General features: G+C 36.7%; 1 protein-coding gene and 1 long non-coding RNA gene across 2 annotated transcripts in view; one reads left to right on the forward strand and one right to left on the reverse strand.

Annotated features, from left to right (window-relative positions):
* The window catches only part of LOC134521425 (uncharacterized), a 91893-nt gene that overhangs the window by 11328 nt on the left and 58950 nt on the right, over window positions 1–21615 (forward strand). The window lies entirely within an intron of this gene.
* SYN2 (synapsin II) overlaps window positions 18927–21615 on the reverse strand; it is a 195375-nt gene continuing 192686 nt past the window's right edge. The window contains exon 13 of the mRNA XM_063347884.1: window positions 18927–19525. Coding sequence (XP_063203954.1) covers window positions 19390–19525 — 136 coding nt within the window. The 3' untranslated portion in view covers window positions 18927–19389. The remainder of the gene's footprint in view (window positions 19526–21615) is intronic.

A 21615-nucleotide genomic window follows, 5' to 3' on the forward strand; every position in this document is an offset into this window, starting at 1 on the left:
ATTAATTAGGCTGTGAGTAATTTTTAAAGCATTGCTAGAGTGATAGTTTCCAGATTGTTCTCTGCTCGAAGTAGAATTTGCAAAATTCCTTTTACAAAATGGCTTTAGTTATTCCTGGAATATAAGTGAATAAAAATGTTTCCATAGATTATTACTTCGTAATGTTATTTTAGCTGCTTGAACCAGTGAGATGATTTGACCTGTTTATGGACTTCCTTAAAGGATAGAGCTGAAGGATAGAGCTGTATTTTGAATGATAAAAAAATTGAGGAAGTTTTCTGTGTCACCAAAGATCTTGTGTATTCTTTGTCAATTTTAAAAGTAGCATTGTAGCACTAGCACTTAGACCACAATCCCACACATGTTTACACGTCTACTGTCACTACCATGGAACAACTTACATTAGTGCAGTTATTTGTATGTGTGTGTCAATGACTGCAGGAATCAAGACTTCAATTTATGTCTGACAGAATATAATCTCTTGCTCCTCTCCTCATAACTATGGGTAGTCTCTGAGGGGGTGCTTTGCCCCAAGTCTTTGGTTTTGGTTAGTGGTCTGTGGTACATTATGGAAAATAGGCATTTGTGAACTGAAGGAAAAAAAAAAAAGTGTTATTGTCTGCAACTTTGTTTCCCAGCTCTGAAAATCTGTTTCAGACTCCTGTGCAAATATAGTTGCATGGATGAAAGGTAGTAAGCAGACAGAAATATCCATTCCAACTAAAACCCAAAACATACCTCTTGTACAGAAAGAAACACCTTCAAAAATAGAAGCTGTGAGTGACAGCTCTTGCTTGGACTTCCGAAGCACACACTTCCTATCTATGAGGGAAAGGAAGATGCTAGAAAGCGGCAAACTCACGAGGTGAGAAAAGTAGCTTCTATAAAGATATCAAGTTCTAAAAGATGGTCTCTACCCACTTGGTTTGCTCAAGTGTTAATTTGTACTTGAAAATGACCCTCAAGTTGTCCTCCTTATGGACAGCTTTTCCCTGAATCTTCTCCTTTTCCGTGGATGCTGAAGTGTTCTTCTGACTTTTCTTCCTGGATAACTGTGTGCCAGGTATTTCTGCCTGGCTTCTTTGTTGGTGGCTCATGAGAAAGTATTACGACTGAGAAAAGTTCCTGGCCTCTTTCTGCACAGAAACTTTGCCTTGTCAGAAAGTTTTTGAGTGATGAAGGACTGTATTTTGGATGTATGTGCAAGAATGGATTTACAGACATAGCAAGGAGCATGTTTATGTTTGATTTCAACAGCACCAAAGAATCCATTTACCAACGAGATAGATAAGAAGTGATGGAATATTTGTAAAAATAGGTAATATTTTCTTAATTACTTTACAATTTAAATGGGCTTCTGCATTGCAGAGACCATTGGAGGACTATTGATACGATTTAAGTGTAACAGTGTGTGGGAAGCTGTACTAGAAGAATGTAAGAGAGCTGCACTACTCTTAACAGTACTGTTACAACTTGTAGACATCAGGGACTTGGACCAACCTATAGAAGGTAAAGGTCAATTGACTCAGTAAGTATCTATGCAGGGAGGGTTCTTCTAGCAGTGGAAACTGGAAAAAGAGGTAAAAAAATGTAATACAATTTCAACTCCACAGATTCAGATTAAGAATATAATTGAAACATGTCACCTAGAAAGTGATGTATTCCTACCAAAAGCCTACAAACCAAGTTTTAATATATGTCTATAAGATACAGTTGATTATCAAGAATTAATTAAAAGCTTGCTAGAGCAATTTCTGGGGGGGTTTCTATGTCTTTGTATTATTGAGGAGATCAAATCTTTTCTGTCTTTAACATCCACAGTATCTGTCTTTAAGTGCCTGAATTTTGAAGTTTGGTAGCATCAAGCCAATATTTGCCTTTGTCTGGAGTTGCTTTGATTCATTCTTTCCACTATGGTAATTCATTTAATGAATAGTAAAATCGAGTTAATCTTTCTTTTAATATCGGATTTATCATCTGGTGGTGTTTTTTTCCCGGTGCATTTCCCTTATTCCTTCCATAATCTGAATGAAGGAACATCACTGCCTCCATAGCTATTCACAGTATTTTATTCCTTATGCAATACTTCTTGTGCTTTATAGTTTAATTCTGTATTTAATCTTAAGCTTCCTAAATGTTTAGATTTACCACTTTCTGGTTCTTCTCTAGTTTTATATAAATGTGAACCATTTGGCATGTCTGACATCACATATTCTGCCAAACAGCAGAAAAGCTAATTGAAATGCTCTGAGTATTTCGAGTTCAATCTTTGGGCCAAATTCTCAGTTGTCATCAACTCAGTTGTCGTAATCATGGAGCTCCACAACAGTACGTGGAAATATGCTGACACAAATTGAGACTACAGCCTACTATCTGTGATTGAGATCCGTTGTTTAGTTGCCTGATGGAAAGGAAATTTTTTTTACATCCTGGTGCTGTTTTCTCCAGCAATATGGTTTCTCAGTAATTGCCACCTTTGTCCTCCTCATTACAGAATGTGCTATATCTAGCAGCTAAGATGAACTGTTGTACCATCCAGGATTGAATGGGGCAGCGGTCACATCCACTTTTGGCAAATAGTTTCAGCCTTGGATCCTGTTTCTTGTATCCTGATGCTGAGAGTTCTGTTTACTACAGTTTTCACAATAGCCTTTGAGAACGAGTACTCTGAGAACACAATAGTGTACCTCCAAACGAGTTGCCAAGAGGGAAAAAAAATAGACTTCCTTCTTTGGCAGTGGTAGAATATAGGTAAGGCTAAGCAGCATTCTTAGCCAGCAAGAAGGGCATAACAATATACTTTGACTCCAATAGCTCAAATAAAGTTTCCTTTGAGAAAATGCATTTTTCTTAGGCAGGGGGAGTCTAGAATAACTTTTCTTATTAAAGAAGATTGCCTGTAGAAGACAGAGGAAAGGAGGATGAAATTCAGATATTTAAGGAGAAAGGAAACTATGGACATCTCATAATTCTCAACCTGTTATAGACCATATGTAGCAAGAAATGCAATTTAAAATAGAGGATGCTATGAGTGAGTGCCTATGACAAATATTAGGACATCTTGTTTCTAGGCAGAGTATCATAACTGCTTATTTAATATCATTAAGAGAAATTCTAGTATGAAAAATAGGATGTAGTATCATGAGTACCCGTGAGATGTTTCTGGAACTACAGGAGCAGTCAGAGAACGAACCAGAATGTACAGGACTACTACTCCTTATCAGGTAGGCTGCTGCTTCATCTAGTTCCCAAGAATTTTTTTCATGTATGGGAAAAAGACGGAGGGGTTGAGGTAGGAAGGAAGGAGGATATCTATGCTACTTTTTACACATCTTCCTTAGAGAGTGGAGAAAGAATAGTATACCTGCCACTGAGGTTGGGCCTGGAGACCAACCATAACTCCTAGAAGCAATGTGGCAGAGGTAATGGTGCTAAAGGACGGTGAATGCTCTTTGGTTTATACTACAAGGGAGTGTATCAGTAAAGGGCTGGAAGGATAAAATCTAAATGAGAATACTTTATTGGGAAACAGAAGAGACAGACATATAATAAAGGAAGAAATAGGAAAATGGACGAGTAGAGAAACTTCAGCTTCTGGATTCTCAGTCATTAAGATTTCCATATAGACTGTTACAGATTTTAGCAGTATGGGTACAGATTTTGAGTCAGCTAACAAAAATAAGAGCTGTAGTCTCATAACTCAGGCACTAGCCTGATTGTGGCTGTTGTGTACGCATGAGGCTTTTTTTTTCCTGTCAATTATAGTGTTAGTTTTGTTCATCTTCAGCAGCATTTACAGTAGAATTAGTCAGACTTCCACTCAACTCAGAAGACATGTTTTTTAAATTAAGCTTCAACCAAAGAACAAATGGATTTAAATTACAGGAAAAAATGTTTCATAAAACTTTGAAAAGTTCAGTAAAGCCCCAAACTTACAAATTCTAGAGGTCTGATGAAACCCCCCATACTGTAGCCTCTTTTTTTTCCTCGTCTCAGCTATCCTGTGAAAGACTTCAGTGCCACTGCTTTAATTCCCAATGCCTTTGAAATAAAATAGGGCTTGTGCCTTAAACACATCTAAATCTTTCCATAATCTCACCTTCTTTACTCAGAACTTCTAATGTCCGTGTTTCAGCAATTATACTGAGGGTGCTGGCAGTTGCGACAACATAACAGACTATAGGTGAGATATACATGGGTCATCCATAAGGCAGGTGTACCCTGGTAAGGCACATTGGAAAGTTTTTCACGTTATACTGGCCAGATGCAGTGATTGCTCTGGGGAAGGGGAGGATGAGAGAATGAGCGTGGGCGGTGCACGGGAATTCACTCTGGTTGGCTGAAGGCTCTGCTCTAAGTAGAAATATGCTGACTTTTGTATGTATGTGATAAATGTGTTTTAAGAATAGCAGTGATTTCTTAATCCAGTTTTGCAAGTACAAACAATTACAATGCCTTGTAAAATAGTTGCTTAGATTCCATAGTCCCAATGTAACAAAGATCAAACTGCTTTTCAGCTTCTGATGATCATTTTTACTCCTGTTTGAAGGAGGAGGGGAAGGAATACCAGAGTTTGAAATCAGATATTTATATCTTAATTTGTTTATATGAACTTTTGGGGGAAAATATTAAAAATGGATCCTGCTATTTTATTCTTTATTCATGGATGGCAGTAAGCTTTGGTGGTTTTAAACACAGTTGCTGTTTTGTGCTATAAATGCGATAGAAGTTTTGTGACGACCCAGTGTATATTGAAGTACAGAGGAAAAGCATTTTAGTTCTTCAGGACAGAGCGAAACAGTTTTTTCTTAACACTTTCTACATTAGTGATGGGATTTGCTAGATTATGCTGTTCTTTCTAAGACATGTAGGAGATGAAAATATTTTATTGCTATATGTATGCAGCTATATTTCACTTTTGAAACGGAGAGGAAAGCATATAATGACATTTAAGCTCTATATGCCCGAAAGAACCCAAATCTGGATCTTCATTTAAAATAAGAAATGTGAGTTACTGAGGTATTCTCTTTTTAACACCAGTCCCTAATGAACAGTGCTGCAGTGGCATTTGAAAACACACAGAAAATAAATCAGCACGATGTGACACTGTTGGCAGGAATATTTTTTTGTGTGTGTAAGATAATCCCAGGACTGATCTGGCATATGCTCTCTGAATTGTCTCGCATCCCGGGGGTGAGTTATTCTCCTAACACAGGGCTCAACATTGAAGGTGTTTACCCTTTTAAAGTAGGGATTACAGAATCTATGTACAAACTACAGGGTAAAAAATTATGAAAATGTGTTTTGTTTTTTTAACTGGGATGCTATAATGTTATGAGTTTAATTGTAATTCTATCTTTCCTACAGGTAGCGTAGCCAAGATCTGTTTCAGAGCCCCCGGGTGGGAAAAAAACCAAGCCCTATTTCTCTTCTTCTGTTCCCTCATTTCCCTCCCATCTCCCTATTGTCAACTGGGGGAAATTGGCAATGAGGTTGTGTGTGCGTGCACTTGGGTTGGGGCCAGAGGATCAACCCCAAAAGCCTCCTTCCTGCAGCTGCAATAAACAAGAAAGTGAAATGCATAGTGTGCCTATACTCAGCCAAAGAACTTCACATGAAAATTTAGAAAAAAAAAAAAAAAGAAAATTACAATTAAGAGTGCTATCTAAGGTTTTTCCTTTACAGCAGGCTTATAAATCATGCATTAATTTTCAAAAGGATTTTGCTATTATAGGTAAAATATAGGACATGATTTAGTTATATTTTTGTAGGTCATTCATTTATTTGTAGTGCCCACTGTCTCTCTGTTACTCATATTATTTCCTCTTTTTGCAAACCCTTTTCATATGATTTCTTATTGTCTGGAAGTGGAAGTTTCAAGCTAATGCTGCCTGAGCCGAGTTTAACAAAAGAGTAAAAATAAGGAAATGATTAAATGAATTTGAATTTTATTATGCTTTGAGTTTTAACAGCATTGGGACACTTAACTGCCATATAAATAGTTTGGAACAAAACCTACTACATTTGTTGCTGTACCACATTCAGTAATAACCTCAAATTTCCTTATGATTATAGGCAGTAGAATTTGTCCGATCGAAAAGTGTACACTTCCACTACTCGATTAGGAGTAACTCCCCTTTTTGTTGTGAAGTATAGGGTTCATGGCATGTGATTAAGCAATTATATATGCCATTGCCACCTGCTGGAAAGCATGTGAAATACTTATTTCTAGGCAAAACACGCTTGGGGACAATCTTTTTTTTTTTCTTAGTTATTCAGGAATTAATGTCATGGTAGATATGTTCCTCCTTCCAAATTGATGAACTGCTTTGGTTTTCAATATTGAAACTGAACTTAGTAAATAAATTTAATAGCAGTGTCTCAAAAAGTGTTGTGGTATTAAGACAGAGGAAACTTTATTTTAAAACTAAACGAGAACTGAAAGCTGCTTTATCGAGTTTTGTTTCATATATCCACAGTGTTGATCTTCTAAAAAGAATTTATGTGGTCTTTTCTTTAATATTTTACATTTTGGCACAATGATAAGCAGTCACTCTATCAAACAATATAAATTCAATTTCAAAACATAGGTGTAAAGGTGTAAAACTCTTACGAATAGTTACAAATGAGCTTAGTTAGTCACCATCTCACAAAATCAATAAGGCAGAAATTGTATCAGCTGTTTGTCTGACATTGGTGGAACTGGGTGCGGTAGCAGTTGTTGAACTGGTGTAATGCCTTAGCTTTTGGTGATTAATGTAGAAGCAAGGAACTTCTAACACGTGAACATTGTATTATCAGCAGCTCAGCCAACAGTGTAATGACTGAAACAGTCATTGAGTGACAAATCATTAATTCAATACGTCAGCAGTACTACTTTCGGGATCTCTGATGGTACCCAGGGGTCCAGTGCAAGTGCACTTGAATACCCATTTGGGCTTCTGTCACTGCAGATGGCACGCGGCGCCTAAGGGCTCTATCATGGAACAGCTCACCTATTGCTCTTCAGCATTTTTCTTGGAAGGGTCCTATAGCCTCTTGATCTCTGTTGACTAACATTTGGTCCCCGTGGTTTCACAATTGAACAAGTATATTAGTGTTCTGGTATGCTGTTCATTTCATTGCCACTTTTCCTGTAAGGCAGCATAATTGGTCATAGCTGGCAGTTACCTGCTTTTCAGGATTTTTTGGTAAAATAACTCTTTGAGAAGACAGCTGATGCTTTGCACAGAAAGGAGGCTCCTGATTTTTTAAGCAGCATGTTTCTGCCCCTCTTTTGCCTTGAAATTTTTATTGGTATCTTGAAAATTACGGAACATAGTATTTGCATCTGGGAAACAAGTATTTCCTCCATTAAGACTATACCTTGTGAAATACTGATATTGCATACTAACACACATTTTCATTTGTTTAAAATGTAATTGGGTTCTTGTGCTGGATAGCAATGAATTTCACAATATTATGGCCTTTTCTGGCTTGAGTCCTCCTTATAGTACACACCTCACTTTTAGCCTTCATTGATATTAAAGTAAGTGTAATTGGCTTGTAAATGCATTGGACTCCTTTTGGTGTGGGTTTCATGAATAGAGTGTACTTACTGTAGCAGCAGATTGGGTGCCAATATTTCGCATAGAAAACCAATCTCCTCAAAGCCCAGTTCGTTCCAAGAAAGTGACCGACTCCTACAAAAATGACATAAATTAGTTTAATTATTGTAAACCAACTTTCAACGCTGTTGCTGCAAGATCAGCTAAATAAGCAGAAAATCACTTAGTCTTTTTTGTGTGTGTCAGAAGCTAAGTAACGGGGTTTTGATCAGTTGTGCTGTTAAATCATTTTCGATCCTGATTCAAAAGGGCATGTTGCTGAAAACCACAGCTGGCATTAAGATACTTTTCTAGATTAGATGATGGATTGTATTTTAGAACTGTATTGTGCAAATTGGGCACACAAGTTAGTCTTGACTTCATCATTATTTCATCGCCTCTTTCAGACTTATTGAACTTGATGCAAAGGAAATGGCAGACTTCAAAAATTGTTTTTAAAGTTCCTTTCAAATTTCATGAATATAACCTAGAATATGCAAGTTCTTATTTCAGGAGAATGAACAGACTTTCTGGAATACAGTATAATATTTGACAATGATTGATTGATATAAGTGAATGTGTTTTTTTTTTTTTGTCTGAGTCAATTTTATCCCCATATGTTTGTAGTTGTTAGGCATCTTTTCAGAGTCCTTTTCTAAGAATGAAGCTAACTGGAAATGTAGCTTTTAGATTTTTCCAATTCTTAAAGACCACTTTTTAAATCTAGCATAGCCCAAAGGAAATGTTTGGTCTGTCATTGTCTGATGATGAAATTTAGTCTGTTAAGGTCTTGTGATATCTTGTTAAAGTATGCACAGATTGTAATTGCTTCCTGTCAGTGGTCAAGGAAGTGATTTAAATATTTGAAAGCAGGGACAGAATGGAAAGTAAGGTGTGATGGTCTGAGTTTTAGTCAGAGAGTGCTGTAGTTCTGAGAGCAAAGGTGCCAACCTTAGCTGACGCTGAGTGGTGAGGCAGGAAGGCCAGATACAAGTATAAAATGCCTGCAGTTGCATTTTAGCTCCGGTACTCAATGACAGGCTGAACAAACAGAACTCTCTAGGAACCGGTATAAATTTTCCTGATTCCGTGCAGACTAAAATCAAATATCCAGGTAGATTTACTTAGTTTTCACAAGTCTTTCTTGTAAGGAAAGGAACATAAACATGCATCTTTCAAATATAATTTGCACAGTTACAATCCTTTTTCAGAAGAAACTTTTGCAATCATGCCAAATTAACTTTAACTTGGGCTGGCTTAATGTTAACGGGTGCGAACTCATTACCTAGAGAGAAAAAGAGAAAGACCACAAGAAACGTCCTGCCGGCTCAAACCAATGGTCAATATAATTCAGTATTCCATCTCTGACTAATGGCAATATGAGAGGATAATAAGAAAAAGACATTTTACATGGTTTTGATAATCACAGTACTTTGGTGTAGTACCCAAAACATAGACTACTGATTAATGAGAATTTTCTGAGATGTTCTATTTTTTTTTTACTCTGAACTTCTACAGAATGGACAAAATTCTGGTTTGAGAGGGCCAAAATCAGAGAAAGAAAGGACTAATTAATCACCAGAGTTACCAGGAATGTTTTCTCTCACAATTAAATTTTAATTCCAAATTAGAGTTTCCTGTGCTGTGTGTTGTACTAACTTGCAGAAATGAGCTAGTAATTCACTAGGGAACAGCTGCTGAGCTGTTGAAATGAATTTCCTGCTACTACTGCAAAGAAAGCATGTGTGAGAATGGTATCAGAGAACTTTGTTCGGCTCTTATATGACTCCCAATAAAGGCTGTCAAGGTATTTCTGAGAATTCTAACATCCCCATTTTGCCTCTCTCATGGTGTTTTAAGAGAAAGTATTAGTGAAGGTTCACCATCTTCCAACCGGAAAGAAAATGGAAATACATTCTTCTGAATTGCTGAGTCACTCTTACGCTCTGAGCCAAAAGCTGATGCAATTCTTCTTTTATCACCGGAAGATCTCTTTGGTAATCACAGACACACCTCTTATTTCAATAGCTTTGGTAAAGGACTGTTGATTCCTCAGACCTAACCCAGTGTGTACAAATCACATTTTTGTTTTCTAGTCCCAAGCTCTAAGAATGAAGGTTTAAAACTTGAGAGGCTGCAAGGGGCAGACAGCTAAGGAAATTTCAGTCTTTTGACAAGGAATTGCAAGGTGTGTTATGCACAGAAATCCAGAAGAAAAGCACTTCTAAAACATGGAACACTATTCTAATGGTTTGATTTGTATTTCATTCTTAACACTCGAGAAAAGTCTTTGTTTGATGCTGTTTGCTACTAATAATTTGGTTTTAATTGTAGCAGAAATTATTTGAGCTTTAACTGAGTGTAAACACAAGCACTATAAAATAAATCCCCGGTTTTCAGTCACTTCTACCATGCTGTTCATAATATCAGATTGTATCATTCCAATATCCTTATAACTAAGCAACTTCTGTATGTGACTAAATTCATAATGCTTTGTTACCAATAGAACAAGGATCAGCAATGCTGTTTCATTTACTTTCTGTGATCAGAGAGATGATAGTATCCTAAGAATGTTAATCTTGACCTGGTAAAAATGATAATAAAAGATTTTCTAACTTCTGCATCAGAGGAATAAGCCCCATATTAGCAAAATGTTAAGCTTGCATTTAAGTTGTCTATAACATTAAGTATAAAAGAAAAATTACGTGCATTTTTCAAGAGCGTTGAGAGGAGTGAGAGATCAATGTATTGCTTATTTTACTGTTAGAAGATCTCCAGTTTAAAAAATAATTGATATTCCTTCTTCCACACCCTTCTGCCATAATTATGTAAAGAATCTGGATTATGCTTCCGACTTGATTTAACTGTTTTATAATAAGTCACAAGCATACCTTGCCTACTTGATGATATTCCTTTAAGGTTGTGCCAGTCTTTCCATTATTAAATCATGTTTAGTGTTATATACTGGTTGCTTAAAAAAAATTCATTTCAAGCTTGAACATGTTATGCATTCTCAGCTAGCCATATGTGTGAGGGAGCGCAAAAACCATCAGTACTATTTAGCAACCTAACACACTGTTTTTCAATTTAATGGAAATTTAGGCTTTTCTTTAAAAAAATGTGGAAAAAAACGTTTATCATAATGAGGCCTGCAGTTTGTTAGTGGGAAGTATAAGCATAAAAATAATGAAGATCTGCATTTTGTATACATGGTCTGTGTGCTGCCCCTATATATTCCTCCTTTCCCACCCCCCACCCCCCCCATCATAAATCTGACCCATTTGTAGAAAATTTGACTTTTGTTTGAACAGGAAGCAAGAAAACAAAAAGGAAGACTTGTGCGTAGAGAGTAGGAAGGATTGTAAGTTTTAAGCAGTTCAGATACATAGATAGGTACAGGAGTCCTGGTTACCCACTCTGCTACTATTCTGCCTTGCCACTTTTTCTGAAGTCCAGAATTAGATGAGAACTGAAAACAATAGTGGGTCTTTTTGTAACCTTTTTATTTATGGAGTTTTCCCGCACACCACTCATCCCCTGCATATCCCAGAGAAACACAGAGACTTTGCAACTCAGTATGGCTGACCAGTCTAAAGAAGTTTTTAGTATGGAATGCTATATGTTTTGTAGAACAGGGTAGAGCTTTTTAATAGCTGAATCAGTGTTTCAGGACAGTTCAAAATGAAACACTATGTCTTACGGGTCACTGCATCGAGGTCATAGCTGTTTGCTGTACTTGCTTCCCTCCTCCTAAGTTTTATGCCTGACCTACTGAAGGTCAAAAAGAAGAAACATTCTTTGAAACGTTATTTGAAATACCTACACCTCAAGAAGATACTAAAACATACCTGAAAGAGTTACTGTAAGGACAGTAAAATCTCCTCTTCTTGGCTTTGTCCTGAAGAACAAGCATCCAAGTAACTTTATCCAGCAGCTCTATTTCCCAGTATGCTTCTGCTGACTCTGGTAACACGCTGACTCTAGTAACATACATTTTTATGCCTTCAGTCTAAAAAGTGACCTGGTCTGTAGTCTTTCTTGGACACAATTGTATTTTAATGACCATTTTTCAGAACAGATTATTAAACTCAGTCTTTTCAATCGTTCGGTTTTTATTTTTCTTTTTGTTTGTTTGTTTTAGTTTTTTTGAGGGAGACTTTTTTTTAACCTATTTTAGGCTTTTGCTGTAGCCAGAGAGAGGTAGGCTAATAAACTCATCCTAATACCTCTTCGAAAGGTACATGTACTATCTCTCAGTCTAATGTTGCGAACACCTCTCACATCCAAGCTCTCAACTACGAATGCATCCTGTGCTACTGTCTAAGGCTATGTGGAATTGCCAAGTGGTCTCTTATCCAAATACTTACTAGGCTGGGGACTGCTTAATCTCTGAGATCAGGGAGACTTATTCTGATGTGGCTGTAGACTCTAGACAGTTAAATTTGCAGAAATCCACTGAAGGCAGTTTGCTTTTCAGAAGTTGCTGAGGGCATAATTTGGCTTTTTGCAGTTTGAGGGTGGGCTGTTTAACCTGAACAAGTTCCAGCTTGTTCAATTATAATTTAACAATATATTTTCCCTGTACTTGCTGTGTTCCTCCCAAGAGATGCTTGCACCTCCTTTATGCATGAAAGGATACCTGTATTTAATGTACATATTAAATAAGTCTGTAAAGTAAATTCTCACATAATTTTACATTTAAAAGTACTATTTGAGGGGTGTGTGTGTGTATATATAATTTTGTTAGATGCATGTGTAGAAATAAAACAGTCTTTGCTCTTCCCTTTTGTACCTCCTCAAGACATGTAATCTACAAAGCAGGAGAATTGCATGATAAAATGTGCCAGAGTGGAATGCATAATTATTCCAGAGGAGGGTAAGTCAGTTCAGAACTTGTACTAACATTCTTAAGGGCAGCAGGAGTCTTCTTGCCATGAAATTACATCAGCTCTTTATGGCCCAGAGTCAATGCACATGCTTTCCCTTTCTAGTAAAAAAAAGGTGTGAAAAATGCTAATGTCTTCAAAAACGTACTGTAGAACAAAGCTGAGTAAACGAATATGTATTATAGTATGGTGTTCACCTGTAACTGAACTTGAGTTTATGGGGAGAAGAGACTAAGCCATTGTACTTTTAAAACACCCATTTCTCTTTTTTAATAGATTAAGTCATGACTTGCAAACAGACAAAAAACATCTAAATAAGAAAAAGAATGCTTCCTTGATCCTAGTTCAGAGACATTCCCATGACAGGTGGGGCAGAGGCCTTTAAATTACAGGTCTCCTCCATATACCCAGATTTGTTACAATTCCATCAAGCAATGAGAAGACATTTTTACAGTAAATAGCAGTGGATGCGGCTAGCAACACCTATTTTCAAGATTGTTAAAAGATGAGTGTTTGTTTGGGATTGTGTAGTTACAATATCAGAGGTAGAATCTGTTCTATGTGGAAACACGACCCAGTTTCCTAGGAGTCTTAAGATGAAGCATACAGCACTTAACTGCTACCCAGTATGCTTAAATCGTCACCAAAACAGTTAACTAATGCAGCTCAGCACGGTTCTGATTTACTATCCTTTCTACGTAGTAATTAGGCCTGGTTCACCTAGTGGACAGAGAGTTTCCATTTCCCCACGAGGAGAGGGGAGGAAAGGAGCGTTTCCTTTTTCTTAATCTAGAATATCTGGCGCTTACAGCTGTTTGGTGGATTGTACACAGACTGCACGATATGGCAGCTCGGCAGCAGAATTTGCACACTAAATTCTAGTGACAGTCTCTTTAGTAGCACACCATGTTTCTTACTGCATGAGGCCAGTGGAGTACGCGGTCCCAAGCTATGCATGACTGAAGAAGAAAAAAGGGGATGTGGGGAAAATATACCTAAAAATATATCTACGCTCCTGACACTATCGTTAATACAGGTTGCAAAGAAAGAAAAAAAGTGCAAAAAGCAGAGACTACAGGAGTTTGGCTTGAACCACCCAAAACTATGAAGTATTCAGTGATGATAGAGATAGTCAGGACAGTAATCTACTGTTTAAAGGGCCCATCTGGAAGATTTACATAATCATCAGTTTGAGAGATCTGTACAGTAGATCTCCAGTTAGAGCACACTTGGCAAGTGAGATGTTAGCTTATGGCATTCTGCACTTACTGAAAGGATGCTTTGCCCACCCTTCTTTCTTTGTATGTTAAAACTCCTCCTAGCTTTAGAGGAGGCAGCATATTATGAGTGAAGCTGTGAGATGCTCACATTTTATTATAGTGGGTGGGAATAACATAAATATTTTCCTCTCTCACATTGACATATTTTTCTGATTATCTAGAGCATTTTTGCCCAATAGTTCCAGTTCCCACAAATAAAAATTCAGGAAACTTAAATGGCAGAATTTCATGTGAAATACCTGAGGGGTAGGGGAAAAGAAGCATCAGCTTATGCTGGTTTTCCTTAACAGAAGAACTACTAAAAGTCTAATATCCATGGTCCCTGTTAATTCTTTGGGTGATTGTCTTCACTGTTCCGAGTTACAGTAAAATCAAAACCACATTTTAGGTTTTGCTACAGACTCAAAGTGGCACATGGCATGCTGAAAAAGCACAGCTCTTGTTAATTTTAGTTTGATGTATCTAAAGTACTGTCTGGTGTTTCTTCAGTACAGCAGCAGTTCTGTAACTGATGGAGCAGATCTAGCTATGTAATTTTAAATGCCTGTACAAGATCATCACTTAAAAATGGTTGTCACTCAAAACACTTGTAACAGACTTTTGAGAAGTAGCTCCCAAATTGAAAAATGGTTAAATACCAGCCCATATGTGCTACTTTCTTTTCATTTCTTGTCTGGATAGACAAAAATTCTTTTGTATTGTCTGCCTAGGTGCTTTTAAAAATCCATATAATCTTTTACCAAAATTTCATTCTTAGTTAAGAAAGCAATAGAAGAACAAAACCAGTGAGCTTTCAGTTTTTACTACTTACTCAAGCTATCCCCATGGTGTTAGGAAGCATAGATCAGTGCAAGGTGATAATAACAATTCAAAATCTTGCCTTTAAACCAAAATTTAGCTACTCCTCAGCGCTTATAAATCCTAAGAGTTTGGCTGATTGGGATTAGTCAGAAAAACAGGCACAGGTGAGTAAAGTAGAAATGGTTATGAGGAGAGAGAAACACTAACAAAAAACATGTGTGAAGAGTTAAGCTCCCAATTAATCCATTCTCAGTCTTGTCAGGTTAGCTTACATTTTACTGCATTTCTGTTACCATCCATCACTTTTATAGAATAAAGATTTAGCCATAAAGCCAGGTACCTTCTCCTCCATAATATATATCCTGTACTGGGAAACTTAAAAGTCCATTAATGTGAAGTTCAGCAGTTTTTAAACGCCACATCCGCCCTTGGAAGTTCTGAGCAATGCCACTGCTAAGAGAAGTCCAAACTCCAGTTCCAGTAAAAATTACAAAAATCTTTTTTTTTTTTAAAAATTGTTCCTCTTTCTAATTCTTTGTAATATAATCTGTGGGAAAAACCCCCATATCTTTTACTCCTGGGCTATCTTACAGTGAAACAGGGGGGGACAGTCTTTCTGTTGTTCTTCTTGGCTTATTTTGAATTTGAAGAATGCACTTGGTACTCTAGACATTATTTAAACTCCTCTTTTTAAAAAAAATAAATTTTATTTGCATTCTTTCTTGAATTAATTTTTGAGCTGCAAGAATCTAAGTACAGATGAGCAAATAAATGTTTAATAAAACTTAAGGTACACTACCATCTTGAAGTGGAATACCCTTCCTTAGAAAATGAAGAATTAGAGGAAATGAGGAAAACAGGATTTTGCAAATTTGTCTGCTTTTTACATGACTGAATATGCATTTGGAAAAGTAATTATAGGTACCTATATTGAAAATTTTAATATGATATTTTAAAAACATCTTTTAAATCAAAATAAAAAAATGCTTAGTTAGAAATGTTTGTCTAATAAAAAGCATTTCCATGTTGGAGGCATGTATTGTCATTTAGAACTTAAATTCATTTGTGCTGGCGTATGTGACAGTTTAGATCACCTTTCTTAAATTACTCTGAGTCAATAATCACTTCTAGTTATTTTCAGTATGGAAAAATAAACTCTACTAGTCATCAAAACTTGCAAATGCTTCTTTGTTTGTAGCACTGTCTTGCTAGACAGCTGAATTCTGCCAGGGGAAGAAGAAAGGCAGAGCTCAATTAAGTTGTCTCTTACTTCATGCCTGAATGGTTACAAAGGCTAAGATAGCTGATTGTCCAGGCACAAGAGGAATCCAGTCCCGAACGTTGGCAACTAGAGCCATTTTAGATCCCCGTTGTATATCCTGCCTGGCCTTCAGCTGCCATTTCAGTACAGCCCAGCTCTCCCACAGGTGCTGTATCACACCTGCCAACTCTGTGTGGTGATCTTGGGTACCAAGATAGGTGTCAGGAGAGGAGATCTAAAAAGGCACTAGATAGCTAGGTTGGACTTAGCCACCTCCATCCTACCCAGCCTCACTGGATGCTGCTGCTGATGGACAACTTGCTATGAAATTTATTTGCAGTATTCAACCAAATACTGGCAACAACCATGTCAATGCACAGACAATATGCACTGACTTTTTCAATTTTTTACAGTATGACAACATCGGCTCAGACAAGTGACTTTGTTCTTGTGGAGTAGGAAGTATAGAAAGTACAGACAATATTTACAAAGTACCTTAGTACTATTTTGACTACTGTTTACTGGAGAGTTTGTGGTTGTTTCAAAGCTAGATTAGCCACTTTGTCCATAATTACAACCTCTTGAAATCTGCTTCAGCGATTCAATTGGCTTCAGGCCTAATGGTCAGAAATGGCTCCATCTCAATCTTAAGACTCTGTAGATTTCATATTATCCTGATTTATATGTGAAAGATTAAAAAAAAAGAGTGCTGTACATAGAACCTATGGCATCATAAGCTGCATCTCCATGGAAAAGGCGCAAATGAAGTACAGACCTTCTGTTTCTAGGCTAATATTCATAAAGATGAACAACCACAGACACTTGGATTATTTCTGTGTTACCATCTATGTAACCCTAGATAGCATTATATTGGCTAACTGGGTATTTTGAGCTCCACATGAATTCAAAGCACAAGGTATTTAATGAAGTAAGACAAAATGGACAATAAATGTTTGAATAGACTTTTTATAAAATTTTCTGATTAGTATTTTGGAGATGTGTTATAGATTGCTTAAAAATGTCTTAACCATGAAACACCGCATAAGGAACATAAGCATGCATGAGCTTGCATGTGACACGCTTTAGCACGCTTGGCGGTATAAAGAAGTTTTGGCATTGTAGAGAGGCAATGTGTTATGTACATTGTGTGGGAGGATACACCATGCAGATTTGATTGCATCATCTTGCTCTCTTTTTTCTTTTCTTTTCTTTCTTTTTTTTGTTCCAGATGGTAAAACAAAGACTGTAGTGAAACCCGTTTTCTCCCAGGAAGAGGTGGGAGGGAATTTTATATGAGCAAGAAACTTTGCCTCAAGTCGAAATCTGGGCCTGGACTAATGAACTACCTGTAATTCACATTGTACTAAATATTGCTGAAACTAGGCATGTACTAATCATGAACCATGCCAAACTATGCATAATTACTATGCTTTCTCTGTAGCAGTAATTAATTTGCGTTAGCAACTTTGATTAATCTTTCTAATCTAAAAGTAAAGTGCTTCTCAGACATGAAAGGCTCCGTAACAGCTCAAGGTTGTTATTGCAGCCCAGTGAAGGGTGTTTCAATCCAGTGGGGGGCAGGAGGGGGACAAAATTTTTAAAAAATTAAAGTATAGCTGATACTTATGAACTCATAAAAACTATTAACAGTTAAAGCATTCTGCTTTGCCACAGAATTCATCGTCTAAACTACAGGATTCTGTACAGAGTACACTCCTCCTGAAAGAAAACAGAATTGTAATTAATTCAGTAAGAGGGCTTCTCTGAGGGCTGTTCCACAAAGATGTGGGTTATATGCCGAGCTGAGAGACAGAGATTACATCCTATAGAGGGCAATGCTATGTATTTAACGTTGGTAATGTTGCAGTGCAAATTTACCCATAGACTCATTTTAGTCTTAACCTGGAGGAAAGCATTGTTCTAGGTATGATTGTTCAACTATGATATTGAGTCAGTCCTCATTGTCAGTCCAAAAAGGGTGTTGGTTGTATTGCCTGTGAGTGATTTGGACATGCCTGCTTTTCAGGAAATATATATGCTAGGATCATCAACTTAGACTATGTTGACAAACAGAGAGCTATCAGATGCTAATGTACGAACTAAAGTCTGACATCATTGGAGATTAAAGTTTCCATCCTTCCTTGCCAATCTCCTGGCCCAAGCTAGGCTCTTCACCCAAAGGAATCCAAAGTTGCTGAAAGGACTTAACGTCATCAAATGGTGATTGTGATTTACCTAGACTTCATAAACTATCAGATCTACAAGAGGTAAAATTTCTGAGGCAAGCAGATGTGTCTCTACAAACCCATTACAAACTCCATAGGGTTTTTAAGTTAACATTGTGTTGCTTGTTTTCTCCGTCAGACATACTAATATTACAATTATTATTTGTTTCCCTTGTTAGAACTGTTTCCTGGCAAGGAATACTGCTGCATGTAATTCACGATAGGCAGAATGACATGATAATCATTTGGAAATGGATAGTCTAGAGGGTACTAATGAACTTCAGTTTCGTTTAAATAATTTAAAAATAATGCTGCTATTACCTCAAAATCTGGGATCAATTCTGTTTTCGCCGAGTTAGAGGAATATTTTTAAAATACATAACTTACTAGAAAATGTAAATGTGATTCTTAGAATTTATATTTTTTTATTATGCTGATTCAAAAAGGGAATAATTTGTAATAGTTCATTTTCTTACAGTTGTGGTTTGTGTCCAAATATTTTATAATCATAAAGCTACCCTTCTGATATCAGTCAAAATAGACAATATATATTGATGTTGAAACAAGCTTTGTAGAAGACATTTTTTTTAAATCAGGCATGGGACTTTACATTTATTAGAAGGTGTTCACAAAAATAAGGGTAACATCATGCATATTCTTTGCAACTAAACCCAGTTATGGTTACAGTTTGGAAATCAATTGAAATAGACATGTGGAGATACAGTAGTACATACACACTCTATTTATGACATTAAGTTAGTGTACTGATAACTCGCAGCAATACATCAGAAGTCGACAACCAGCTGATGGAAAGATTGTATAAGGAGGAAGAAACCGCTTCAATATCTCACATTACTTATGTGGCTTGACAAGAATGTCAGTGTGAACTGCCTCCTAAATTTGGGAGGCAAGAACAAGTCAAGACTATACTTTTGCAGTACAAAACATTTACACACAAAATACACATGCATTGCAATGCATTGGAAATGGGTAAAGCAAGGAGAAACCCATTACTCAATGCTTTATTAACACAATTCTACAAAGGAGTCTCAAATAGGATTATATAGTTCAGTCACAGTAAGGCCACAATATTACAATGGATAAGGACCTTAGAATTCGGCATTCTGTGTTAGTAATAGAACCCTTCCTTCCTTACAGATTTTTATACATGTTCCTGAATGGTATCTCATCAAAGTCCTTCTTCAATTTTTTTTTTTTTTGTAAATTTAACATATTGCTTAATACAACAGTTAGCACAGCAGAGAAGGGTACTGCCACAGGGAAAACAAAACCTATGTAACATTCATGTAGTTTTTAGACTATATACTAGGTGCGTTTAGATGAAGCTGGCTAATCAGAAAAAAGACTAGCAAAGGATTTCCTCAAGTTTCGAATAGTTTCAGCTTTTGCTTCATCTTCATTCACAGATGATCGGAAGAAGGATGATTCTGTGAAACTGAAGGCATTTGTCAAAGACTGCGACTTGCTGCAAGACAAAAATGCAACATGTTTTGTATGGTCATATTGTCTGCCAGCTTCCATCCCCATATAACTTGTATAAAATATGAGAAAAGGAAAAACGTGGAACAAAAGTGGACATTCAACACGTGCAATATAGTTAGATGTAGCATACACAGTTGCTGCAATACAGCACATTCCTTCTGTACTTTGATTTGAGAAGTAGGATAATCTTTTCTTTAAAAAACACATTGCTTTTTTTACAGATCTGAAACACTGTATTCTAGTAAATTGGATAATGCAAATTAGAACTTGAGGAAAAAGGGGGCCTGCCTGCTAAATCCCAATAACCACCCAACACAGGATGATCAAGGATTGTGTTTGTTACGGCTGCAAACAGTTATGCACAAAGAAAAATTAGGTATACTGGCAGAGTCTGAAGAACGAATCCTAAAGTTGTAATGTGCTCTCTCTATATATATATATATAGTGGACATTTTGATCCTAAATGCAGGCTTAATGGCACTTTATATCTTTAAAAAAATTCCCCAAGTTAGTTATCATTTTTCTTGTCTATAAGCAGTCCAGCAATGCTATTCTGTTTTTAGTGCTAGCACGTAACTATGGTATAAGACTCTGTAAACATGAATAAAATAACATACAAGAAGGAAAAATGTCTGGAGTTAAAACTTTAACTCATGACTTGTCAGATGAAATAATATTTAAAAAGTAGGCTTGAATTTAAATAGAAAACACTAATGAGTTTAATCTTTTTACGACGATATCCATGCATTAGCAAGACTCGTTAAGTGATTTCATTTTTATCTCACTACAATAATAGGATTTCAGTTTTGGCTACAGTAAAACTGAAATACTTTTCTTATTCAGATTGTCTTACACTCTCCATGGTTTGCAACTCCTCTACCTCTAATAATGTACAGCAAACAGTGCTACAGGCGCTTTAGGTTTTTCATAAATTATAGTTGTGTTAATGAGAATAGACTGATAAATGTTTGTTTGTACTCACTGAAAGAGGGAGGGTGGGAAGCAGCACTTGACTTGATTAGTAACACAATAAGTAGCCTAATTAAATATTTATTCACAGATTAATAACATGTACATACAGGTTAGGCAACAGCATGTGGGTGAATACAAAGCATACACATGCAAATAGAGTTAATCCTACAGGCAGGAGATCTGAGTCTTGGTGTGGACCTAAAACTGCTTCTTGAAAGTTAGAAAAACTACTCTTATTATGGCTTGCATCTTAAAAACGAATTTCTCCTTTTTTATTTTTTTTTAAGTAGAGACGATTCTTTTCCATTTGAAGAAAAGAAAAATGAATCAGATTTGAACAAGGAACTAAAGGAAAGGGAGAAAGCTGGGAAGCAGTATATTGCACAGGTTTTCTGTACCTGTTCTTAAGTGTTTCTCTTAAATGTCTGAAGTTCACAAGTTAAGTTTCAAACTGGTTTAGAGTCTTCCATCTTGCTTAAGAAAATTGACCTCCCTAATCTCTGCATATACTTAAATAAGGAATGAATGAATTTGTATTTTATGATTATAAAACAGGATAAGGAAATACACTGCCCTAGGAAGGCAAGGAAAATACTGTCATCTTTGCATAATGTCACCTAACACACCTTTTCCACTGAATTGTGCTCAGGTGAGGATTCAGAATTGGTTTACACTAGTATTAGCATATGAGTGGGCGGAAAAAAGGGATCTGCCTTACTTGGATAAAAGAAAGACTACATGCCAGCCTCTGTACTTACCAAGACAAGTAGAATGTCTTTGACTCTACTGGCAATAGTGTGTGTCAGGATCGCTATGTTGAAAAAACAGCAAATTATTGCTAATACCTTCCTCATGTTTTCTGTTCACTGGTTTTAAGCTGTGAGAGGGGATATAGCTACAGATGCTTTCCATAGTCTTTACTGCAGTGTGTGGCTGGCTGGTATAGCAACAATAGCACGCTGTGCTTGAAGGAATGTTCCAGTAGTGAGAGGACTAGGGAGCATTCGCTGTGCGAGTCCCACAGCCCTCTCTGGAAAAGGCCTGTGCGAGTTGCTTGTGCTGTACAGACAGTAGCAATGGAGAACCATGAACAAAGCGCGA

Source organism: Chroicocephalus ridibundus, chromosome 10, assembly GCF_963924245.1.
Source record: "Chroicocephalus ridibundus chromosome 10, bChrRid1.1, whole genome shotgun sequence".
NCBI classification, from domain to species: domain Eukaryota; kingdom Metazoa; phylum Chordata; class Aves; order Charadriiformes; family Laridae; genus Chroicocephalus; species Chroicocephalus ridibundus.